The sequence below is a fragment of the Pituophis catenifer genome, unplaced genomic scaffold (genome assembly GCF_029215685.1).
Source record: "Pituophis catenifer annectens isolate HBS135680 unplaced genomic scaffold, rPitCat1.0.hap2 SCAF_17, whole genome shotgun sequence".
Classification (NCBI taxonomy): domain Eukaryota; kingdom Metazoa; phylum Chordata; class Lepidosauria; order Squamata; family Colubridae; genus Pituophis; species Pituophis catenifer.
Window position 1 is genome coordinate 4,512,675 of NW_027256897.1, and position 23,487 is coordinate 4,536,161.

At 49.3% G+C, this 23,487-nt stretch overlaps 1 protein-coding gene across 5 annotated transcripts in view; it reads right to left on the bottom strand.

Annotated features, from left to right (window-relative positions):
* GOLGA2 (golgin A2) overlaps window positions 1-23,487 on the bottom strand; it is a 39,544-nt gene that overhangs the window by 1,754 nt on the left and 14,303 nt on the right. For 4 of the 5 annotated variants that reach the window (XM_070955671.1, XM_070955668.1, XM_070955670.1 and 1 more), the window contains 23 exons: window positions 23,269-23,309; window positions 23,086-23,149; window positions 21,477-21,536; window positions 20,898-20,978; window positions 18,808-18,846; window positions 16,853-16,915; window positions 16,595-16,688; window positions 15,590-15,696; window positions 14,271-14,329; window positions 13,522-13,663; window positions 11,668-11,760; window positions 11,432-11,539; window positions 11,253-11,343; window positions 9,271-9,620; window positions 8,331-8,444; window positions 7,116-7,340; window positions 5,407-5,506; window positions 5,235-5,320; window positions 4,172-4,325; window positions 3,983-4,050; window positions 2,827-2,929; window positions 1,021-1,127; window positions 273-444 (listed from right to left, as the gene is read on the bottom strand). In XM_070955671.1, coding sequence (XP_070811772.1) covers window positions 273-444; window positions 1,021-1,127; window positions 2,827-2,929; window positions 3,983-4,050; window positions 4,172-4,325; window positions 5,235-5,320; window positions 5,407-5,506; window positions 7,116-7,340; window positions 8,331-8,444; window positions 9,271-9,620; window positions 11,253-11,343; window positions 11,432-11,539; window positions 11,668-11,760; window positions 13,522-13,663; window positions 14,271-14,329; window positions 15,590-15,696; window positions 16,595-16,688; window positions 16,853-16,915; window positions 18,808-18,846; window positions 20,898-20,978; window positions 21,477-21,536; window positions 23,086-23,149; window positions 23,269-23,309 — 2,521 coding nt within the window. The remainder of the gene's footprint in view (window positions 1-272; window positions 445-1,020; window positions 1,128-2,826; window positions 2,930-3,982; window positions 4,051-4,171; window positions 4,326-5,234; window positions 5,321-5,406; window positions 5,507-7,115; window positions 7,341-8,330; window positions 8,445-9,270; window positions 9,621-11,252; window positions 11,344-11,431; window positions 11,540-11,667; window positions 11,761-13,521; window positions 13,664-14,270; window positions 14,330-15,589; window positions 15,697-16,594; window positions 16,689-16,852; window positions 16,916-18,807; window positions 18,847-20,897; window positions 20,979-21,476; window positions 21,537-23,085; window positions 23,150-23,268; window positions 23,310-23,487) is intronic. The other variant, XM_070955669.1, reaches the window with a different exon arrangement.

Consider the following 23,487-nt stretch of genomic DNA (forward strand, 5'->3'; position numbering starts at 1 on the left):
CAGTTCGAAATCGCTTTTTCACTGACATCGTAACTTTTAGAGCAGTCGCTAAACAAACTGTCGTTAAATCAAGGATTACCTGTACACTCTAAAGCTGTATTTCTCAACCTTGGCCGCTTTTAAAATGTGCGGACTTCAATTCCCAGAATTCCCGAGCCAGATAATGATGGGGTAGGATGGGGAAGGGGAGGGACAGGAGTCCAGATATGGAGGACACAGCAGGGCCTTTACCTAGATGGCCCCTTCCCCTTCCCCAGTTTCCTGCCTCTCACCTGCCACCTTGGAAGCGTTCGATTCGAAGACGCCGTCCGCCTGGGCACCGGCCTCCCTCTCGTGCCCGGGCTGTGGCTCTCCGGTCTGCGTGGCCATCGTGTACTTAGTGTACCAATCGTTCCGCTCGCCCACCAAGCGCATCACCAGTTCGTGCAGCTCAAGTAACTTCATCTGCAACCACAACAAAAAAGAACCTAAAGGGGACAATGGAAAGAAGCACCGGGGGGGGGGGGGCGCGGGGGAGGGGTCTCCCAGCGCACCAAAGGCTTCCTTCCTCACTTCTGGTTAGCTAAGCTACAAATATTAAGGGGCTAGTCCTCACGAGTCTTTGGCTTCACCGTCTGTCTGTCGTGTCTCTCTGGGCATCTGCTAAGTCGCTCGAAAAGCTACGTACTTGGGGAAGGAACAGAGGGTCTTCGTTCCTGGGAGCAGAAAAGTAGCAGCAATACCTAAGGGGGGATTCAACCGGTTCGCTCCAGATCGGGCAAACCGGTAGCGGTGACTGTGGGAGGCTCCGCCCACATGCCCGGATGTAATGCGCGAGCACTGCACGCACGCAGAAGGCCGCGCACGCTCACATTTGCGAACCGGTAGGGAAGGTAAGTGAACTGAGACACCATGCTTTAAACAAGGACCGACGGTCGCGAAAGGAGAGACAAATGCAGTCCAGGTATCGCCTGGGCTGCGCCCAACTTGACAGGGCCCAATCCTGATTGGGACGGCCAGGAAAGCGGATTTTGACCTGACCTTCATGTCCTCCTTGTCTTGAGCCAGCCGATTGATGTAGTCTTCCTTTTCCCGATGGCGCTGTTTGAGAATCGCTCGTTGACTCTGGTACAGGGCAATGTATTCGCCTGCAGGGTTAGGAGAAGACAACCGGGATGGAATAAATACACTGATGCCCAGAGCTGTGAGGTTCATACCAACTCGGGCCAACGCTTTTAACAGAATAACAAGAGTTAGAAGGGACCTTGGAGGTCTTCTAGTCCAACCCCCTGCTCAGGCAGGAAGCTCTCTAGACCAGGGGTCACCAACTTTTCGGACCTCAGGGACCACTAAATTCACAATTTTAAATTCCGTGGACCACTAATATGATCTGCCTAATGACTGGCTGGGTGGGCGTGGCTAGGTGGTCATGTGACTGGGTGGGCGTGGCCAAATCGGTGTCACTTGCATCGATGGGCGCCTTGCTGGCCTCTACTCGCCCCTCCCCTCCCAGCCACTCCTCGCCACCTGCCTGGGCTCCTCAGGGCCCCAACAGGAAGCAGTTGTTGGAGCTAAGCAGCCACCACAAGAAAGAGTTGGCAAAAGAGCTCAGTTCAAATTGGATCTGACCGAGGAGGCAGCTCAGCAGAAGCACCTCACTGAGGACTAGGAGCATAGGCTTTCCAAGCAGAAGGAAGACCTGCGTGAGTGCAAGGCCAAGTACTGGCGCCTGGAGGCTCAGCAGGCTGAGATGGTCAGCCAGTTCCAGGCCATGATGCTGTCCCACTGGAACAAGGTCTTTGCCACCAGCGGTGCTTCCCTCCAGCCTTCGCCCAAAGACCCATACCAGGAGGCTGCTCCAAGCAATTTACCTCCCTGCAGCAAGCAGCAGAGGCCCGCACAAAACAGCTGGGAGTAAAACAACTGAGAGTGGGGAGGCCGATCCAATCAACTTGGGCTAATTAGGCTGTGCTGAAGCTGAAAGGAGCTGTTTTTTCTTGCTGCTTACTGCAAGGACGTAAACTGCTGGGAGGCAGAGGCCAAAGGGTAGGGGCCAGTGGGTGGGCCCCTACCCTTTGGCCCTACATTCGGTGTGTAAAAAGCACCCAAATTTTCACCCACTTTTAGGGGGGAAAAAGGTGCGTCTTAAACTCCGAAAAATACGGTGATTGTTCACAAGGATTCCATGATCCCTCTCACGGTTATACTACACCTATACTACATCTGTGCATTTGGTTTTCCTTGCCTAAATGTAGAACCTTACTTTTTTCACCACTGAAATTTTCATTTTGTTGTGTTCTTTGTTATTGCCCAATGTTCAAGCAAAATGATAATGCTACCGTGTTTTCCCCATATATTAATTTTTGCTCCAAAAGACGCATTAGGGCTTATTTTCCGGTTAGGTCTCATTTTGGGGGAAATATGGTACTGAACGTCGTCTGCTGACGATCTTAACTAGGGCTTATTTTGGGGGTAGGGCTTATATTACGAGTATCCTGAAAAATCATGCAGGACTTATTTTCCGATTAGGTCTTATTTTTTGGGAAATACGGTAGTAAATGCATCCATCTGGCTGACGATCTTAACTGGGGCTTATTTTTGGGGTAGGGCTTATATTATGAGCATCTTGAAAAATCATGCTAGGACTTATTTTCCAATTAGGTCTTATTTTGGGGGAAATACAGTACTAAATGCATCCATCTGGCTGACGATCTTAACTGGGGCTTATTTTTGGGGTAGGGCTTATATTACGAGCATCTTGAAAAATCATGCTAGGGCTTATTTTACAGTTGGGTCTTATTTTCAGGGAAACAGGGTAAATTTATCAGACAGATGGGTCAGGCTTACCTATGGTGTCCGTTTCTCCGGACAGCTGGATGCAGTGGTGCTCCAGTTCTTCCACGCGCTCTTTCAGCTCCGCCTTCTCGCGCATCAGGTCCGTGAATCGGAGCTACAACGTGGAGCAGAAAAAAGGAGATTGTGTGGGTGAAAGGAGGGGAAGACAGCCACAATTCTCCCAACAAGGATTATTCCCCAAGCATCTTCACCCAAAGGATGCTAGTTTAGGAAGTCGTTCTTGGAAGCATCTCTTGAACTTCCTTTCGGGAAGAGATCAGTCAAGAGGGAAAGGGCTTCCATCGCTTCCACTGAGAAGCGGGCCAGAGATTTTCAAAATGAGCCTTCAAGCAGAGACCTGGAGCTTCTTGAAAGGTAACAAGGTACCTTACAACGACTGAGCTGTGGTTATTTAAAATTGAAGCAAGGTGGAACTTCCTTGGAATTTATCCTGGGCGAAGATAATTCAGTTATCATAACAGAAGAGAGTATTTGTAGTTCAGGGTTGAACTGAGGGGTTCTTGGCGCCCTCTGAGCTTGGTGGGGTTTTTTTTTACAGACGTCTCATGACCCAAGTAGGTAACATCATCAGTACTAGGAGGGAATGGGGTATATGGGAGGAGGAGGAGGATGACAACAACTGTGTGGTCCTTCATGCTCTCTGAGCTTGATTGTTTTCTTGAAAATATTTCATTTCATCTATTCATTTCATAGATAGATAGATAGATAGATAGATAGATAGATAGATAGATAGATAGATAGATAGATAGCAGAGAGAGAGAGATAGCAGATAGATAGATAGCAGATAGATATATAGATAGAAATATAGATATAGATAACTGACAGATTAGATAGCTAGATACTCTGTTTCCTCCAAAAATAAGACATCCCCTGATAATAAGCCCAATCGGGCTTTTGAGCGCATGGCAATAAGACCAAGCGCTTATTTCAGAGTTCAAAAAAATATAAGACAGGGTCTTATTTTCGGGGAAGCATGGTAGATAACAGCATCAGAAAGATGGGGGATTTGCTCTCTCTCCCTTGTAGCGTTGATGCTGTTAGCTAATTGGGTCATGAAATGTCTGAAAGAAAACCACTCAGCTCAGAGAGCATCACAAACCCCAAAGTTACCGTAATGTCGACATTTAGGAGTCTCCCAAAGGCTCACCTGCAGCTTCTCCATGGCGCTTTTCAAGGCTTCATGGACCTCTCCTGGAACCGAATCGGCATCGGAGCCTGAAATAGTGAGACACGAAGTGTGAGAGTCACAGGAACACAGGGGCCTTTGCCAAAGCACAGCCCAAGGAGGAAGGTCGGTGGGGAGGGGGGTCTCCCTTCTCCAGCGTGGGTCTCTTACCTCCTGTGGATGTGAGCTGCAGCTGCTGCTCCTTCTTCAGGCTAGCGATCTGCTGCAACAGCTCCCTGCACTGTTTTTTCTTTTCCATCAGCTGGTGTCTGATCTCTTCGCGCTCGCCCTCCGCTTGGGACACGGCGGAGGTCAAGAAAGCCACCTAGGAAAGGAAGGCTGGGCGATTTGAGCGGGGTGGCACGGCTATAAATTTCAAACTTCAAACTCTTAGGGTGTCAGTACTGGGACGCTGACATCCGGAGCAAAAGGGTGTCTGGGATTTAGGACCATGCTTCCTCCCAGCCCAGTTGCTCTTGTGGCTGACCTCCCCTCGACTTATGACCACTGGTTTAACGGACCGAAGTTATGACAGCTTCGGAAAATGCCACTTTTGACTTGTAGCAGCCCTCGTGACCTTTGCACTGCCCCTTGTGGTCGCAATTCAGGCAACGGAGTTAGCGCAAACGGCTGTTCTGACCTAGGCTTCCCCAAACCACGAAGGAGATTCCTTGTCCTGACAAAAAGCCCTTTTTATTAAGTTATTGTGAATTCTTTGCATTCACATCCAGCAACATCTTTCAAGGGTGAATTTACAGTCACAGACCATATCTGGCTTGGGGAGCTGTCAGGCGGATATCTTCAAAGCTTGGCAAGGAGTCACAGAGAATCACGAACCAATTAAGCGAACTAATTGTCTCCTGCAAGCTCCACTCCCCTTTCGTTCCTCTTTTATTCCTTCTGGAGGGACCGTTCATCGTCCACCTGTGGCCTTACTCCCTAGTCGACCCTTGTTCTTTAGCTCTTCCCTTCGTCTGGCAGCTCTGCGCATGCACACACTGGGAACAGGCTCCAGCTGTTCTTCTGCCTCACTGATGTCTGACTCCGAAGGCAGCTGATAACTGTCAGACGGCCCTGGCCCCCTCTCTGCCTCCGACGCAGAGCTCTCATCAGAGCCTTCCCCAGACTCCAGAACTGGCCCATGTTCCACCCCAACCTCCTCACTGTCTGAATCTGCTGCCAGCTCTGCTGGCGGGCCACAACAATGGCAAGGGAGGAGAACGGAGGGGCTCACCATTTCCTCTTTACTCTCGAAATCCTCCGGAATGCTGAGCTGAGATGTTTTTGAGTCCACAAACTCGGCCGCTTCCACTCCATCTCCTGCAAAGCCACAAGAGAGGATGGTAGGGATCACCTTTAGCTGGGATCCGACGGTCCGTGCTTTGTCCCATCCCAATCCTACTCACCTTGGGCCCTGGGTAGCATCCTTTCGTCCAGTTCGGCCATGAGTTGGGTGACCTGGGCTTGAAGCTCCTTGTTCTCCTTAGAAATGGATTCCAGGGTTTTCTGTCGGGACAGGAAGGTCTTTTTTCAGTAACTGTTCCAATTTCACATCAGGAGGTTGAGAATAATCCTGGCCAAATTACTCCAGCAATGTTTGTGAAAGAAACCTAGGAATCCCTAATCTTTCCTGTTTTCACCAAAGCCTGTGTCAAGAATGCAACATGGGCAGCTATGTGCCTCTTCATTTCAACCTGTCATTAGAGTAAGGGAGTGGGGGATGTTGACTACAAATGGGTTAATTTGGAGAAAGGAAACTCCTGCAGTTCCAAAGGGAGCTTGGGAGACTCTGGAAACTTTTCAAGGTCAGAACAACAGGTGTGCTGAAGGCGGCAGATGTTTCCCATAACAAAGAGGACTTTTGAATACCATCTACGTGGAAGCCTGGGGGGTTGGGGTGGGACAGGGGTCTGCAACCTTAAACACTCCAAGAGCCATTTGGACCCATTTCCCATAAAAAAGAAAACACCGGGAGCCACAAAACCTGGGTGGGCGTGGCCAACACAATGTCACTCATTTCCACCAGTCACATGACCCCCTAGCCATGCCTACCCAGCCAGTCATTAGGGCAGAGAACCAGTTGTTAAAAAACACCGGGAACCACAAAACCCCTTTGATGTCTCTCTCTCCCCACCCTCTCTCTGTATCTCTCTCTCTCTGCCCTGGCCGCTTCTCCATCCCCCACCGTCGCCCTTACCTTCTCAGACCAGGTGAGGAGTGACTGGGAAGGGAGGGCGAAGGGCAGGGCCAGCCAATGGTAGGATCACCTGACAGGGAACCAAAGCAGAGGGCCCAGAGAGCCACATGCGGCTCCGGAGCCCCAGGTTGCTGACACCCGGGCTGGGAAATTGATTATTTAATACTGTGAACTAGTGCCTTTGAAATTCAGTTAGTTTTACCTCAACCTTCCTACGCTATGTATTCAATAAACAGTAAGCTTTTCAGAATCGAAATGATCCTGGGTTTTTATTTGGATACTCAAGCTGCATGTTGACAGACAGCTTTTTTCAACCGAGCAGCCCTTTCTCAGGTTCGTCCCCTCCATGCTTGACTTCCTACATGATATGATGGCCGACAAAGGCCAAATAACATCCCTGCATTGAAGAAAAGATGGAGAGAGCCATCTGAAGGCACATCAACCCTTTGCAACCATCAAGCTCCGCTTGGTAGAGAATCTGGATGGTGCAGATGCTCTCAAGCTTAGATCTAACCATGGGGTCCTTGGTGCTCTCTGAGCCAGGTGGTTTTCTTACAGACGTTTCATTACCCAGCTAGGGAACTTCATCAACAAATGAAGAGTGTGGGGTTTTTGGAGAGGAGGAGGAGGAGGAGGACTGTAGGGTCCTTGATGCTTTCTTAGCTTAGCTGTTTTCTGGCAGACGTTTCATGACCCAAGTAAGAAAAATCATCAGTGCTAGAAGGGAGTGGGGTTTGTGAGGAGGAAGAGGAGGAGGAGGAGAAAGAGAAGAAGGATGGAGGAGGAGTGTGGGGTCCTTGATGCTTTGGCTGTTTTCTTGCAAACGTTTCATGACCCAACTAGGGAACCTCATCATAGCCAGATCTATCTGTTGGCTTTCGCGAAAGAGAATCCAGAGGTCAAATCTGCAGGGCTCACCTTAGCTTTCTGAAGTTCTTTGAAGTGCATCTCGGCGTTCACCTTGCCTTGGACTTCCTCGTGCTGCAGACGGTCCATGAGCTGGGTTTGCAGGAGGTACTGTTTGTGTAGCTCCTCCTTCTCAACCGTCAGTTGCTGATAGGCTGCGATGTATTGCTGGAGGTGGGCCAAATACTGATCCCTCTGGTCCTGGAAGTCCTGAGCTTCGTGGGTCTTCAGAGCCATCTTGGATGGAACAAGACCCAGTGAACGAAGATCTCATCCAACAACATCTCTTCCCAGCATCTCCCATAACTATGTATAGGAGCTGAAGCTCTCCTGACAGCATCAACTAGGATCAAGCTTAAACCCGATCAAGGGTGACATATTGCCTTCCCCAAGATTCTCCCCCCCTCCCCAAAACCAATTCTCCCCAGTTTGAGGGCATCTCAGCCATGGTTTCATGTTTAAGATCAATTTTGCTTCCCCAAAAATCCAGACCAGAGAGTGGCTCAACCTTGGCAACTTTAAGATAGGTGGACTTCAACTCCCAGAGTTTCCCAGCCGCCATGGAATTCTGGGAGTCCACCTATCTTAGAGGGGCCAGCGCCGAGAAACCCTAGTCCCATGATGGCGAACCTATGGCACACATGCCCGAAGTGGCACGCAGGGCCATGTTGCCTGGCATGAGCATCTCCTGTTCCTTTTCTGGGTTTCTGGTGCGCATGTGCGCATGACAATCAGCTGGCCTTCATACATACGGCAGTACAGGGAACTGGAAGAGCTGGTCTTCCGGTTTATGGCGGATGCATGCACGCCAGCCAGCTGATCGTCTGGAAACTGGAAGATCAGCTGGCTGGTGCGCATACACAAGCCGGAAACCAGAAGTTCATTTCCTGGTGCGTGCATGCCCCCTGGGCAGTTCCTCTTCCGGGTTGCGGCCCCGATGAGTGTACGCGCACGCTCCCTTTTTGGCACTCAGTGCCGAAAAGATTTGCCATCACTGCTCTAGTCAAAGACGAAGGATTGCAGGGGCAATCAACCAACGGTGCTTTTGAAACAAATGGTCTGACAGCAAGGAGCTGGATTCCCACTGAGCCAAGTAGTTCCCGATTCTTGTGTTGGAAAGCTGCACTATGCAGCCTAACCCCCAAAATCCACAGCCACCTGTGCAAAAAATAGTTCTGCTCCCAGGAATAAAAGCCAGACTGGACTCAGAAGTCCAAAGAGCCTTGCCTTCTCCTTAAAGTCCACCAGCTTCTCCTGAAGTTCTCCCAATTTCTTGGCCAGCTGCTTCTTCACGTGCTGTTCAGACTGCAAGGCGCTCGTGATCTCCATGTTCTCGTTGGTCTGAAAAGGAGAGGAAAGGGGAAGAGATGGTTCAAGGGAAATACAGGTAGGCCTCGACTTACGACCACGATTTGAGCCCAAAATTTAGGTTGCTGAGTGAGAAATTTGTTAAGGGGGTTTTGCCACATTTTCTTGCCGCGTTTGTTAAGCTTGTTAATTGTTAAGCTTGTTTGTTAAGTTTGTTAATTGGCTTAATCATCTTATATTCACATTTTATATGTATGTTATTTTAACTGTTCACCGACCTGAGTCCTTCGGGAGAAGGACGGTATAGAAATTGAATAAATAAATAAATAATAAATAAAATTGTTACAATTAGCCAGACGGTTGTTAAGTGAATCAGGCTTCCCCCATGGACTTGGCTTGTCAGAAGGTCGTAAAAGGGAATCGTGTGACTCTAAGACACTGAAACGGTCATAAATGTGAGTCAGTTGCCAAGCAGCGCGGGACCATGGGGATGCTACAACGGTCATAAGTGTGAAAAATAGTCCTAAAACGCTTTTTTCAGTGCCGTTGTAACTTCGAACGGTCATTAAAGCGAACTGCTATTAAGTCGAGGACTAACTGTACCCAAATCAAATGGATGAGAGATGTTTAGGAAATAAAGTTAAAGAGGCAAACATAACAGATTTAAGCAAAAAATCTTCTCTATAAATAAGACGGACGGAGCTATAAAACAATGAGGATTCAAATTTGGGATTTAAATTTGGAACGTTCAAAAGTACCCCTGCCTCTGCTGTCTGGAGTTTCGGGCATAAGGCTCCATTATGGTCATAACCCGAGGACTTACGCCTCGGCCTTGGATGGGGGGGGGGAGGAAACGCACCAGTTTGACGAATCCGTTCTGCAGCTCCGCCAGCTGTTCCTTCAGCTCCCGGTTCTGGGTTATGGCCCTGCTGATGGTAGCTTTGTCGCTCTGCATGTTTTCCAAGATCTGCTGCTTGTCCACGGCTTCCTCGCTGTAGCGCTGCAACGCCTTTTCCAGCTCTTGAAGCCGCTCCTCCTGCTCCTGGTTGAGCTGGCTCAGCTGCCCGTTGTCTCGCACCTGGGTCTGCCATCGGTCCAGCAGCTCCTCCTTCTCCTTCTCCAGCTGTGCCAGCTCCTCTTGGAGGTGCACTTCCGTTGGCGAAGGTCCCGGGGCAGCAGGGACGGGCTGCGTTTCCTGGGCCTTCACCGCTGTGGAATCCGGTGGAGGAGAAAGGCGGCTTAATTTACGGCTAACGTCCTCGGATCGAGCCAACTCTAATGGCAAGCCTAGCCGGAGACATGATGATCTTCCCCACCCTCTGTCCCTGACCACCATCTTGGAGCAAGCACCCAACGTGCTGCAGCAGAGTGCAGCGGTGGGTTTCACATTATGTTACTACTGGTTCGTCCCCTGCGCGCACGCCCGGTTCGTGCATGCACACCCGCTCTGTACACATGTGCACCCAATTTGCACGTGCGCCTGCCTTCCATACATGCGCCCGGCCTTCCGTCCCTCAAAAACATGCCTAAATAGGACGGCATAGAGGAGGGGTAGGTGGGCAGGCCCACCTGCGATTTCCACAACCGGTTTGGGCGAACCGATCTGAACCGGCTGAATACCACCTCTGAGCAGAGGGATCTTTCCGCCGAGCTACTGATGTATGGAGGAAAGGCTGCTGGATTTAGAAGATTTGTTTTCGCGTATAGCGACGATACGTTAGTCGGACTATAATGCTAACGCAGAGTAGTAGTTCGCCTGCTGTTTGGTTCATGCTTTTCCGAGGTGTGCTAGAGGGGGCAAGCTAGTTCCACACCAGAAAGAAAAAACGAACGGCTTTCTTGCAGGGTCCTCCGAGGCCCTCTCCTTCTGCCAAAGTCGCCTTGCAAATGGGCCTTGCAACTCGGAAGGCCCAGTGCCAGCAGGATTCTAACCATCCGCCTGAAGCACCGGCTCCTCTCCCCACTGAAGTGGTACCTATTTATCTACTTGCTGTTCTGACCTAGGCTTCCCGATATAGTAAAAAGCACACAATTAGTCCCGACCCCCTTTTTTTTATTTTAACGGCTGTGAATTCCTTTCATTCACAGCACGTGCTGAATCACCAAGAGTTTATAAATAGTCCAACAGAAGTCTGCCACAGTCCTTCAAATAAGGCTGGTAAACATCCACCTTTATCTTCTTTTGACACGCTGCCAAAGACCTAATTGGCAATTATCTTGGCAAGGACACACGGAAACATGGAGTCAAAGACGGAGCTTCAAAGTACAAACCGACACCGTCCACAACGTTGCTTCCTGCAAAGGCCCACATGACTTTGCTCTTCCTTTATGTCTTATGGGAGGGGCCAATAATCTCCAAGCCTTACTCTCGAGTCACCCCTTTTGTTTTAACTGTTCTTGCCTTCTGGCAGCTCTGCGCATGCGCGCACTAGGAACAGGCTCCCCCTGTTCCTCTACTTTTCTGATGTCCGACTCTGGAGGCTCCGGAGTCCGCACATTCCCAGGTGGCCCTGGCCCCATCTCTGCCTCTGACGCAGAGCCCTCATCCGAGCCTTCCCCAGACTTCAGGACTGGCCTATGTTCCACCATAGCCTCCTCACTGTCCGACTCTGCTGCCAGCTCTGCAGGCTGCTGGCGGACCACAACACTCGCATAGAACTGCTAACTGAGCAGGAGCTGAAGTGAGTGATGGGAACTCACACGGTGCTGGGACTTGAACCGCTGGAGCAAAGATAATCTCCTGTGTTATTAAGCTACCACGCCCCAATTTAGAGAAGACAGACGGGGTGAATCAGGTGACTAGGAGGCGGCACTTTGGCGGTTGCGAACGCCGGCATTTACCTGACTGACTGCTGAGCAGCTCTGAGAGGTTGGTCTCCAGCTCCCCAATCCGAATCTCGCTGAGTTCTTTCTCTCCCATCAGAGCCCGGACCTGTGGGAAACCCAGTTGTACCAAGCTTGAAGGGCAACCTCCGAAAACATTAGAGATCCCCAAAGGATCTCACAGGTATAGCCCTCACCTGTTCGGAGAGGAGCTCGACTCGCTGCTGCCAGATGTTCCCTTCCTCCTTCAGGCGCAGGACGTATTGATCGCGTTCGGCCTGCAGTTTCTGCAAAGACTCTGACAGCTGCTCAGTGGGGAAGAAGGAAAGAGAAGAGTCGGGTGGGTGTGAATCAGATTCTCGAAGGACCACTGCCATCAAGGCCAAATCCCTGGCCTTTTTCCAAAGTCATGCCCTCTGTTCATCCACCTTACCTGGGCAATTTGACTTTCTAAGTTGCCTCTTTCCTCCAGGGCGGCCTGTAGCTGCTGAGCAGTAGCATCTGAGATCCCTGGCTGGCTTGAAAACTAGTAGAAGGGTAAAAAAAACCCCACACAGTTATCCAAGTCCAACTTGTTCCATTATCTTTTCCCGTTCTTTTAAATTTTTAAACTCAAATTTTAATTCGTTTTAAATTATTGGGAGTTTTAAATTGTCTCGGGCAAAAATTATTTAATTGGGTTTTAATCATGTCTTAACTTTTGTATTTATGTGTTTTATTTCGTGCCTGTTCACCGCCCTGAGTCCTTCGGGAGTAGGGCGGTATACAAATTTAATAAAATGAAAATGAAATGAACTGAATCTTCTCTCCCCTTGTCCAGGAGAGATTTGTCAAGGTGAGGTCCAGAGTGGTGCATTAGTTAGCGCAAGGGTCACCAACCTTTCAGACCTCAGGGACCACTAAATTCATAATTTTAAATCCCGCGCACCACTAATATGATTGTGCCTACTGACCGGCTGGGTGAGGGTGGCTAGGTGGTCATGTGACTGAGTGGGCATGGCCAACTCAATGTCACTCATGTCAAGGGGCGCCTCGACGGCTCTACTCGCCCCTCCCCACCCAGCCACTCCTCCCCTCCCTGCCCGGGCTGCTGAGGGCCCCAACAGGAAGCAGCCACCGTGAGAAAGAGTTGGCAAAACAGCTGGCTCAGTTCAAATTGGATCTGACCAAGAAGGAGGCTCAGCAGAAGCACCTCACTGAGGACTACGAGCATAGGTTTTCCAAGCAGAGGGAAGACCTGTGAGAGTGCAAGGCCAGGTACTGGCGCCTGGAGGTTCAGCAGGCTGAGATGGTCAGCCAGTTCCAGGCCATGATGCAGTCCCACTGGAACGAGGCCCTTTGGCTCTATGCCACCAGCAGCACTTCCCTCCAGCCTTCGCCCAAAGCCCCACACCAGGAGGCTGAAGCAGACCCCAAATTGGAATTTCTGCCCCCCTCCGACCCACACAAAAAGACCCCAAAGGAGGAGACTCTCTGCAGCAACACAAGCGTTCATTGCATGTTATCTCCCAGAGGCCGTAGTTTGAGGACCCCTGATTTAGTGCAATATAAAAAATGCAAATAATTTTTCTGCGAACCACCCAAATTTTCTTGCGGACCCCCCAGTTGGTGACTGCTGAGTTAGAGCAGTGAATTAGGGAGACTCAGGTGGCTTAGCATAGCATGCTTCATACAATTCTTGGGGGACTGGGGAAAGACTACAAGGAGCCAACACCCCAGAAAAAAAGTGCAGGATCCAAAAAGATCTCGACGGACTTGAACAATGGGCTCTATCCAACAACATGAAATTGAATGTGGAGAAAAGCAAGGTTTTTTACACTTAGGCAGGAAAAACCAAAGGTACAAATACAGATTAGGCGAAACCTGACTCAATAAATAAATAAATAAATGTGAGAGGGACCTTGGAGTCCTAGTGGACAATCACTTAAACATGAGCCAGCCGTGTGCGACAGCAGCCAAAAAAGCTAACACTATCCTTGGTTGCATAAAACAGAGGCAAATACAAGTTTCCCCCTAGCGGTTTTGTGGGAAGCTGGCTGGGAAGGTTGCAACTGGAAATCACATGACACCCCACCCCACCCCACCGCCAGGACACTGTAACTGTCGTAAATACAACCTGGTTGCCAAGCTCACAAATTTTTGATCGTGCGGATGCTGCAAACGGCTTTTGCAGTGCCAGAGAACCAGTTGCGACTTCGTTTCCCCCACCCCCCCACACACAGGGATTGTTGTAACTTTGAATGGTCTCTGCTTGAAATACTACTCGCAGTCGCAATAAAGCCGATACCTGCTGAATCACCAGTTCTGCCATTTCCAGTTTCTTGTGCAAATCTTCCATGTTCAGTTTCATGGCTGAATTTTCAGAGATGAGGTTATGGAGTTTCTCGGACAACTCCGAAGTCTGCTGCTTGAGTTCTTCATTGGTTTTACTAGGGAGAGAGTGAGAGAGAAAGAGCAGCCCCAGAGAACAAAATGAAGATCTCGTTCGTTACTATCCATCATCATCTTCTTTTAATGACCCCATAATCCCTTGCAGGGCGGAGTCTTGGGCAACTGAATGGAGCTGAGTGTTTACTGGCCGAATGCCTTTCCTGTCGCCAATGCGGAGTTTTGTTCAGCAGATATAATCTCAGTGTGCCCAGAGTGAGAAATATCTGCCTCTACCTAGGATCAAACTCACAGCCTCCTGATTGTGAGGTTAGAGCTTCACCTCTCGACTATGCACCACTCAGTGAAGGGAATCACTCATCATCATCTATTAACGATCCCATAATCCTTTGCGGGGTGGAGTCTTGGGCAACTGAATGGAGCTGAGTGTTTACTGGCCGAATGCCTTTCCTGTCGCCAATGCGGAGTTTTGTTCAACAGATATAATCTCAGTGTGCCCAGAGTGAGAAATATCTGCCTCTACCTAGGATCGAACTCACAGCCTCCTGATTGTGAGGTGAGACCTTCACCTCTAGGACATCGCACCACTCCTTTGTTACTGTCAATACCGCAAACAATCATGCTAAAGCAAAAAAGGACAAATCTCACCTCTGCTTATACATTTCCAGTTTGAGGTTATCTCGTTCCTTCGCTAGCTCTTTGTTGTGCTGTGGTCAAACAAGGAAAACCCATCAAAACAGGCATTTTAAAAAAAAAAAGACAAATATTTCACTGGGAGAAATGTCTTCAGATAAGAAACTTGCGAACACCGGCAGTATCTCCCTCCTGTGATGGGCATTTAACTGCCAAAATTAAGGATTCTATATAAATTCTGTTGTTATTAGATTAAAATAATTCAGATTGACTGACCAGGTCAATTCCCTTTACTGCTTTGAAAAAAATAAATAAGTATGGAATGGATGGGTTTTTTTAAAAACAAGATCTCGTAAACTGCTACGCAGAATTCGACAGCAAGTTAGCCCAATGACTTCTGCCAAAGCAAAATTCAGCCAGGAAAAGCTGAATATTCACCAGTATCCATCCATCCCACCCCCCACCCATGGAAACATTTTGCCTTGTATAGCTAAGATGCTAACAGCCCTATTTGCATTAAATGCCCCTTTACTTGTCCCTAAAGAATTGAGCAAGGGTCTTAGCTGGAGAAGGAAGACCTCTTGATTGGGATATTGTTTACTACTTGATGGTTGGTCTGAAGTTAATCTATGCTGATCTGGGTGCTTATTGACAAAGATAAGGCAAAGTGTGTGAGGTCTATTTTAAAAAATAAATGAATAAACCCTTATGTTCTGACCTGGCTCTGTAGTTAACTAAATATTTCCTTTATTAGGTGCGCCAGCAGCCCCGGCAAAAAGTTTCTCTCTCAGGCTAACAAGTCTATCCAGTCAGGAGATGAATAGTTGTCTGCCACATCTATTCGTCTCCTTCCCCTGCCTTTTATCTCCAGAGCTAGAGTGGGGCTTTGCTAGCAGCAGTGGCTCTTCCGTCCCAAGGACTGGCCCATAGATTTCCACTGCTCTCCTCTCCTCTGCCTTCTGTGCATCCATGCATCAGGCTCTGGACCCAGCTGTTCCTCCTCTTCCTCATCAGCCACCTCCAGACCTGGGGGCTGTTGACTCTCCATCTGAGGGCTGACGGACGGCCCAGATTTCACCTCTGTCTCTCTCTCTTTCTCTGACAGCTCTGTTTCCTCTTCCTCCCCTCAGAGCTCTCAGATTGTCTTGATGCCGGACCTGACTCCCACGCTTCCTCCTCATCCGATTTGGCTACCGGAGGGGCTGGCGGTCGACACCACCCTATTTCTACTTGCTTGGCAAGCATTTGGGGCAGGGAACTAGGGCTTACTTCACAAAAAAAGGAAGCCACGGCGTCAAAAGACGACGAGAAGAGGGGAAATGTCCCATGCTTACTTTCTCTGTCTGCTTCTGCTGAACGGAGAGAGAGGAGAGGGTGTATTCCACTTCCGAGACCCTCTGGCGGGATGACTGCAGCCTAGCGGCCAGATCCTCAGCTTCCGCTGTCCCAGGAAAAAACAAACAAACCAAGATTAGGGGTGCCGGCATCCAAGCGCACCTGAAGCCCACAATGCCAACAGGATTCAGTGACCACTTGGGCTGCTCCAAAAAGCAAAGCTGGACTGGAGTTGGTGCCAACCAACTCCAGGATCAGAAAGGAAAAGGAATGGACCCGGGATAAGTTTAAATTCAAGCCTATCGAAGTGGATTTCTTTGAAGATGGGACAAAAAGATCTCAGGCGGTGGGAAAAGAATTCCAGGTCTCTAATGCCTCCAGGTGATTGAAAAAGGAAGGCAGCCAGGAGAGGAGCACTCTAAAGGGTACTGTTATGGCCTGCCAGCGGCCAGCGGATCTGGCAGCAGATTCAGACAGTGAGGAGGTTGGGGAGAAACATGGGCCAGTTCTGGAGTCTGGGGAAGGCTCTGACAAGGGCTCTGCGTCGGAGGCAGAGAGGGGGCCAGGGCCGTATGCCAGTTATCAGCTGCCTTCGGAGTCAGACATCAGTGAGGCACTCAAACAGCTGGAGCCTGTTCCCAGTGTGTGCATGCGCAGAGTTGCTAAATGAAGGGAACTGCTAAAGAACAAGGGTCGACTTGGGAGTAAGGCCAGACAGGTGGACGATGAAGGGCCCCTCCCAGTGGGAATAAAAGAGGAGCGAAAGGAGAGTGGAGTTTGCAGGAGACAATCAGTTCGCTTAATTGGTTTGTGTCTCCAAGGCTCCTTGCCAAGTTTTGAAGATATTGGCCTGGCAGCTCTCCAAGCCAGATAAGGTCTGTGACTGTAAATTCTCCATTGAAAGCCTTTGCTGGATGTGAATGCGAAGAATTCACAGTAACTTAATAAAAAGGGGGTTTTGTCAGGATAAGGAGTCTGCTTCATGCTCTTGGGAAGGTACCCACCTGCTTTCTGTCGGGCAGCCTGCTGTGTGTGGCCGAGGGCTGTCTGTAATTCGGACTTCTCAGAAACCAGGATGCCAATGGTCTGAATGTGGACCTTTAAAGGAAGCCCAGGAGAGTGGGGTGAGCTCAGGAACATTGAGGGAGCCAGCGGGTAACCGAACACGGCTTCCCACAAAACCAGGAGCTTCCTCCTGTAAGTTGGAGGCGGCCACCAGGACAAGGGATGGGAGCCTGATACCGAACGGTAATTACACCTACCTGTAGTTGTTCTCGTAGAGTGGCTTGCTCCTTCGCAAACCTCTGCTCAAAGCCCTTCTTTTCCTGTGGAAACACGATTTATTTAACGCTCGGCCAGATCGGCAATCAAGTTTAGCGGTGCTGTTTTCCAGTCTTTAGCGCAGTCTTTCTCAAAAGTGACGGATTTCATTTCAAACCTTGGCACTTTGAAGATGGATGGAGGTGAAGTTCAGCCATCTTCAAACTGCCAAGGTGTTGTGGCCCATCGGTGGCCAGTGAGGAGGTTGGGGAGGAACATGGGCCAGTCCTGGGGGCTGGGGAAAGCTCGGACGAGGGCTCTGCGTCGGAGGCAGAGAGGGAGATAGACAGCAGCAAGGCAGAGGAACAGCTGGAGCCCGTTCTCAGTGTGAGCTGCCAGAAGACAAGAACTATTGAGAAAGCAGGGTCGACTTGGGAGTAAAGCTACACCTTGGAGGTGATTGGCTCCTCCCCTAGGAAACCAAAGAGGAGCGAACAGGGCAGTGGGTTTTTGCAGGAAACAATTTGTTCATTCGATCGTTTCAAGAGTGGAAAGTTCTGTTCATGACTCTTAAAGAGACTCTGTGGCCAAGTTTTGTCTTACTCTGCGTTTGAAAACAAGTTACGTGGCAGCTTGCCAAGCGAGATAAGGTCTGTGTTGATAAATATTCCTTTGAAAGACTGTTTGGACAGGCCTTGCTGACTGTGAATGAAAGGAATTCAGAGTCGTGTAAATAAAAGAGGTTTTGCTGGGATCAAGAGTCTGCTTCCTGCTTTTTAAGGGAGCCTAGGTCAGGACACAAGGTTGAGAAACACTGATTTATTATATTCAGATATTGCTAGAACCGCTCGGGCCCAGACAAGCGTTTAAAAGCTTTCTACAGTCTTTCCACAAACAACTTTTCAGAAATGATGGTTAAGAGGCTGGGAAACTATCCTTCGAGAGCGGCCTCTGTTCCTTCTTATTTTTACAACTAAATGGGCACTCGTGTTTATTTGGCGGACGCAAGTTATTGCCGTGGTAACAAATATCTGCTTTGGAAATGCATACTGACATTGTGTTAATTTAAAAAAAAAAAAACTAAATGAAAAGGCGTAAGGTTTTTAAAACAAAAAGAGAACCACCCCCTCAGTTGAGCAAGACTAACCGGGTCGATGATCAAAAGAAATGCAGAATTATTGGCATCTGGAAGGACAGGAAGAAGCTGATACAGCCGCATACAGCAGCTTTTACATTAAAAAAATGAATGCAAACAATAGGACAACTGTGACTTGATGGCAAGCCACACAACTGTGAGGAACGGAAGAACAAAAAAACCGTGTGTTTTGTTCTGCTCGCCACAAAGACCTGTTCAGATTGAAAAATTGGAGGGGAAACCGATCCGTATGAATTAAGGTTGTAATTTTTACACCTCTACCCTGGAGGGTAAATGCAATTTCACCATCCATAGGATTAGGGGGTCTGTAAATTAACTGCATGGTAGTTGAGGGGACATGGTGGCTCAGTGGCTAAGACACTGAGCTTGTCGACCGAAAGGTCGGCAGTTCAGTGGTTCGAATCCCTAGCGCCGTGTAACGGGGTGAGCACCCGTGATTGGTCCCAGCTTCTGCCAACCTAGCAGTTCAAAAGCATCTAAAAAATGCAAGTAGAAAAAATAGGGACCACCTTTGGTGGGAAGGTAAGAGCGTTCCGTGCGCCTTTGGCGTTGAGTCATGCCAGCCACATGACCACGGAGATGTCTTCGGACAGCACTGGCTCTTCGGCTTTGAAATGGAGATGAGCACTGCCCCCTAGAGTCAGGAACGACTAGCACATATGTGCGAGGGGAACCTTTACTTTTACCTAAGGCAGTTGAAACCCTCCCAATAAAGTTTAGAAGACGGGGGTGGGGGTGGGAAAGGGGTGGAAGCAAAATAACACCATTTTTGTATCTCTGGAATATCTCTCTTTCTGTTACCTTCTCCAACTCATTCACCACCTCTTGGTTCTGTTGTTTCTGCAGAAGGAACAAAACGGAGACACAAGGATCACGTCTGAAGCTAGGCAATGCTGGTTAAGGCTTTTGTGGGGGATCAACACAGCTCGGGGGCCAATGTCAGGCCAGCAGAAACACCCCCAACCAGGGTCCCCCAAACCCGTGCTGTGTTGCTTTCGGGGGTACAGGGGTCCTCCACTTACAACCGGCCGTTTAGAGACCATCACAATGGCACTGAAAAGAAGCGACTTGGGACTTATGTTCCTGCCTTGTCCAGAGACAGGCAGCGTTCCAACGTAAAGGACTTCATGACCCACCAGAGAGGGGGGAAAAAAATGAGAATTCAAAGGAAAAAAAACGAGGGGGGGGGAAATAAAAACAGGGCGTGCAAACAAGCTGGAGAGGGCGACACAAGAAGGAAGGTTTCAAACACAGCGAGGCCCCTTTCACTACCCGAAAACAGCCCTTAGGTGCAAGGAAGACGGCAAGCAGGAAGAGAAGCTGCCACAAGCCAAGATGGCCCACGTGGGGTTCCTCACGGTGCCACAAGAGTAGAACAGGCGTCTGGCTCATCTTAAGTTTTGGATCTAGAAAGATCTGCTCTTGCTGAGTCAACACTGAACAAATGAGGAAAATCAGGACTGTTATCTTGGGGTGAGCACAGGTTTCAGGATCTCTCAAAATGAGTTTTGAACCCATTTCTTGATGGGATGAATTGGGTTTATGCCTACAGGTTACAGGGTGGAGCGATGGCTCGGTGGTTAAGATGCTGGGCTTGTTGGCTGGACAACAGGCGTTCGAGACCCGAGCGCCATGCGACGGGGTGAGATCCCCGTCCTCGGCTCAGCTCGTGCCAAACTAGCAGTTCGAAATCAGGCAAATGCGAGTAGATAAATAGGTACCACTTCGGTGGGAAGGTTAATAGCGCTCCGCGACGTCATGCTGGCCACTTGACCGCGGAAACGTCTTCGGACAGCGCTGGCTCGATGGCCTTGAAACGGAGATGAGCCCTAGAGTTGGCGGCGACTAGAGGAGTAAAATCTGCAAGGATTCCTTTTATCTTTTTAACCTACAGCTTCTCCCTCTCCCCAAAAGCACCTGGGGCGCAACCCTACCGTTTCTTAAAGTTACCTGGCTGCTTCTATTCAGCCCATCCTTCCTTATTTTGTGGCAAATTTCTCTCCTGGTCAATCTCTGCCTGTCCTCCAAGCTGGCCCTTTCTGACAGTTCTGCTACTAAAAGGCTGAAGATCTCACTTCCAAGGACGATGAAACTCCTAGTAGTATTAACCTGTCAGAGATTAAACACAGACAGGTTGGGAATCGACTTGATCTCCAATTGGGGGGTGGGGGCTGTTGGGAAGACAGGCAGAAGAGCCATGACGGGTCTGAACGAAATGCTTGCCAAGCTTCATGGCAAATTGGGCCGTAAATTACGTGGGGTCAGAGCTGGCTTGCTGTCAGGGTTCCAAGGAATGCCCTAATTAAATCATGAGCCTCGATTTAGCCTTATTTATCAGAAGCCAGCTCTGACCCCACATAATTTACGGCCCCAATCATGCCCGTTTCCCTCCTCCCCCCAGGGTGTGTCATCAATCACATTCACCAACGGGGCAATTTCGCGGGTTGTAGAGATCACTCCCTTCCGGCCGCTGTAAGTAACCCTGGGATACAGCCTTGAAAGAGATAAGTTTGGAATGTGCATCTGTCTTTGGCTGCCATGCTGTTTCGTCGGTTTCCCATCCCCCTTGCCTATAGCAACTCGAGAACAGGCTAGGGATGCTTTGCGAGTTGACATTCTAATGCAGAGATACTCCGTCAGTAATTAGCCAATGAGCCCTTCGCACACACGCTCAGGTGTGAAAACATAACGCTGAACAAAGTTTTAATTGGGGTTCCTGAATTCCAGATAGGACAGTGACTATTGAAGGATGCCGATCAACAGATTTGTAGTGGTGCACACTGACACATCTTGTCTTGTGGCACAGTGAAAGGATGGAGGACCTTACAGGAGCCCAGAGAGCAGAGAAGAGCAGCCAAAGCCAAATCGGTCGATCTAGTTAGGTTCCTTACCAATTCCTCTATCTCTGCACTGAGTTGTTTGTTTGTTAAATTGCTGGAGTCAAAAGCTACTGCCAGCTCCTGGTAACGAGTCTGATGGGGCACATGCAGACAGCCAGAGGTGGAAGAGGAGGAGGAGGAAGGAGAAGAAGAGGAGAGAGAGAAAAGGCAAAACACTTTTTTTAAAAAAAGAGGGGAAAAATTCAGTAGTTTTCTGCAACCCCTCCTCAACGAAAGAACCCCAAACCCATCTCCCTCTGAATCACATACCGCACCCTAAAAACTTTGCCCCTATTTCAAAGTCAAGGCAACCGAATCAAAGATATGCAACCTTGACGAGTCCAGTTTGTAAGACTGGGCTGAAATTGTGGTCCAAATTCTATGCCGTTTTTCCTGCCACGGGGATATCTCTTGAACTCAATACCTTCCCCCAACCCAAGCTCTTCTAACAGGGAAGGCAAAAACCCAGGATTCCCCTAATCAGCATGCCCCCTTATAAGGCATTGTGGGAGCTGTAGCTTGTGGGTGAAACATCGTGGAGGGATGGCTACAAAATCCTGGCTGACGGAGTGCCCGGAAGGGTAGACCTACCGCCATCTCTTTCATGTTCGCAGACGGCATGATGTTTTCTCCATTGATGTAAGTCGTGGTCTGCAAAAGATAGGTTAAGGGTCACGGTAAGGATCTGGATTCTGTTCCCACAGGTCGATCGGTAATTCCAAGCTATATGGGGGCACGACTGGCTGTTTTTAGCCCATCGAAGAATTTAAAAAATACTAATAATAAGCTGAAGGACGTTTCAGAGCCCTGAAGGCGGACGGATTGATTGTGCCAACTCCCTTCTCCTTCCAATATTTGTTCTATTTTCATGGATCCAATCTCTGCTTAAATGCTATTTTTTCCCCCCCCTGAAAAGGGATAAGGATTGAAAATGTTTTCACGCACATTTCCCACAGACCCGGGGGCGAAATGCTACCGCTTCGCCCGAACCAGTAGTAAAAAAAATTCTACCAATTCAGACGAACCGGCATTTCCGACGATCAGCTGTGCAGCGCGATTTATATTCACTAGAAAGCAGGAAATCCTGCTTTCTAGCGAATCTAAATTGCGCGGCACAGCTGTTCCGCCCCTCGTTTTACTTACCTTAGAAAACCTTAAACCTCCTTTTTCAACGCTGCGCCTATAGTACTGCCTATAGTGCGAGTGCACATGAAGTGTGCTTTTGGCGCATACCCGCATGCACGCAGCGAACCGGTAGCAAAGCAAACCGGTAGCAGACTTCAGAGCATTTCACCCCTGCACAGACCCCATGGCAAAACTGCTTTATTGCTTCACTGTCAAGCTGCCCTAACTCTGATTATCAGGAATCCTTATAAGTTTCGAGAAAAGAGACAATTTGTAGCTCAGAGTTGAATTTGAGGTCGTTCGTGCTTTCTGAGCTGGGTGTTGTGATCTAGTCATTAAAACACATGAGTAGTCCCAAAAACCTCTTTTATTGCAACAGCTGTGAATTATGTTCATTCACAGCTGAGTCCCAATTAGTTGCAAAAAGTCCTTCGGGAGAATCACCAACCTTTATCTCCCTTGACACGCCGCCAAAGACCTACTTGGCAAAGCCCCACAGAGTCCAGAATCAAACAGCGTTGCCAACTGGGAACAGAATTAACAATGTTGCTTTCCTGCAAAGAGCCCACGTGCTTTTGCTCCTTTTAAGCCTTATGGGAGGGGCCAATCATCTCCAGGCCTTACTCCCGAGTCGTCCCTTTAGTTTTAACTGTTCTTTCCTTCTGGCCGCTCTACGCGTGCGCGCACTAGGAACAGGCTCCTCCTGTTCCTCCGCCTCTCTGATATCTGACTCTGGAGGCTCTGGAGTCCGTGCATAACTCCCAGATGGCCCTGGCCCCATCTATGCCTCCGAAGCAGAGCCCTTGCCCGAGCCTTTCCCAGACTCCAAGACTGGCCCATGTTCCTCCCCAGACTCCTCACTGTCCGACTCCGTTGCCAGCTCTGCAGGCTGCTGGTGGACCACAACCTTGGGCTGTATCCTTGAAGACATTTCATGACCCAACTAGGTGACATCATCAGTGCTGGAGGGGTGCTAGCTTCCACCCAGCTCGGAGGGTACCGAGGACGCCAACATTCCGAGGTTTGTTTCTGAGCTTTAAAGAAATAAGCTAAAAGGTCAAAGGTGGCCTCGTACCTGGCTGACCATGCCGTTCAACTGTTCAGAGAGCTTGCGGAGGCTCTCCGTTGTTGAGAGAGACCTAAAGGAGAGACGAGGGATTAAAAAGGAAGCTGGAATCACTCGTCTGGTCCGTCAGTGGCCAGGAAGAGAGAGTGGGGAGAAAGATATTCTGTTGTAGAAATTGAAACCATCTCTCACCTGTTTTCGTCCAACACGGTATTATGATCAGTGTCACCGATCTGTGGAAGAGAGAAAGCCGCACAATTAAGCCACGAGATCATACTTCGAAGAGCACATAAAGAACAGGTAGACGCAGAGAGACTGTCATGCCTCCGTCAGAGCCTGAATCGGAGGAAGACGAGCCAAAACCGGAGCAGACAGAGATTGAGGGGGCGTCTTGGTTGGCTTGGGAGGAAA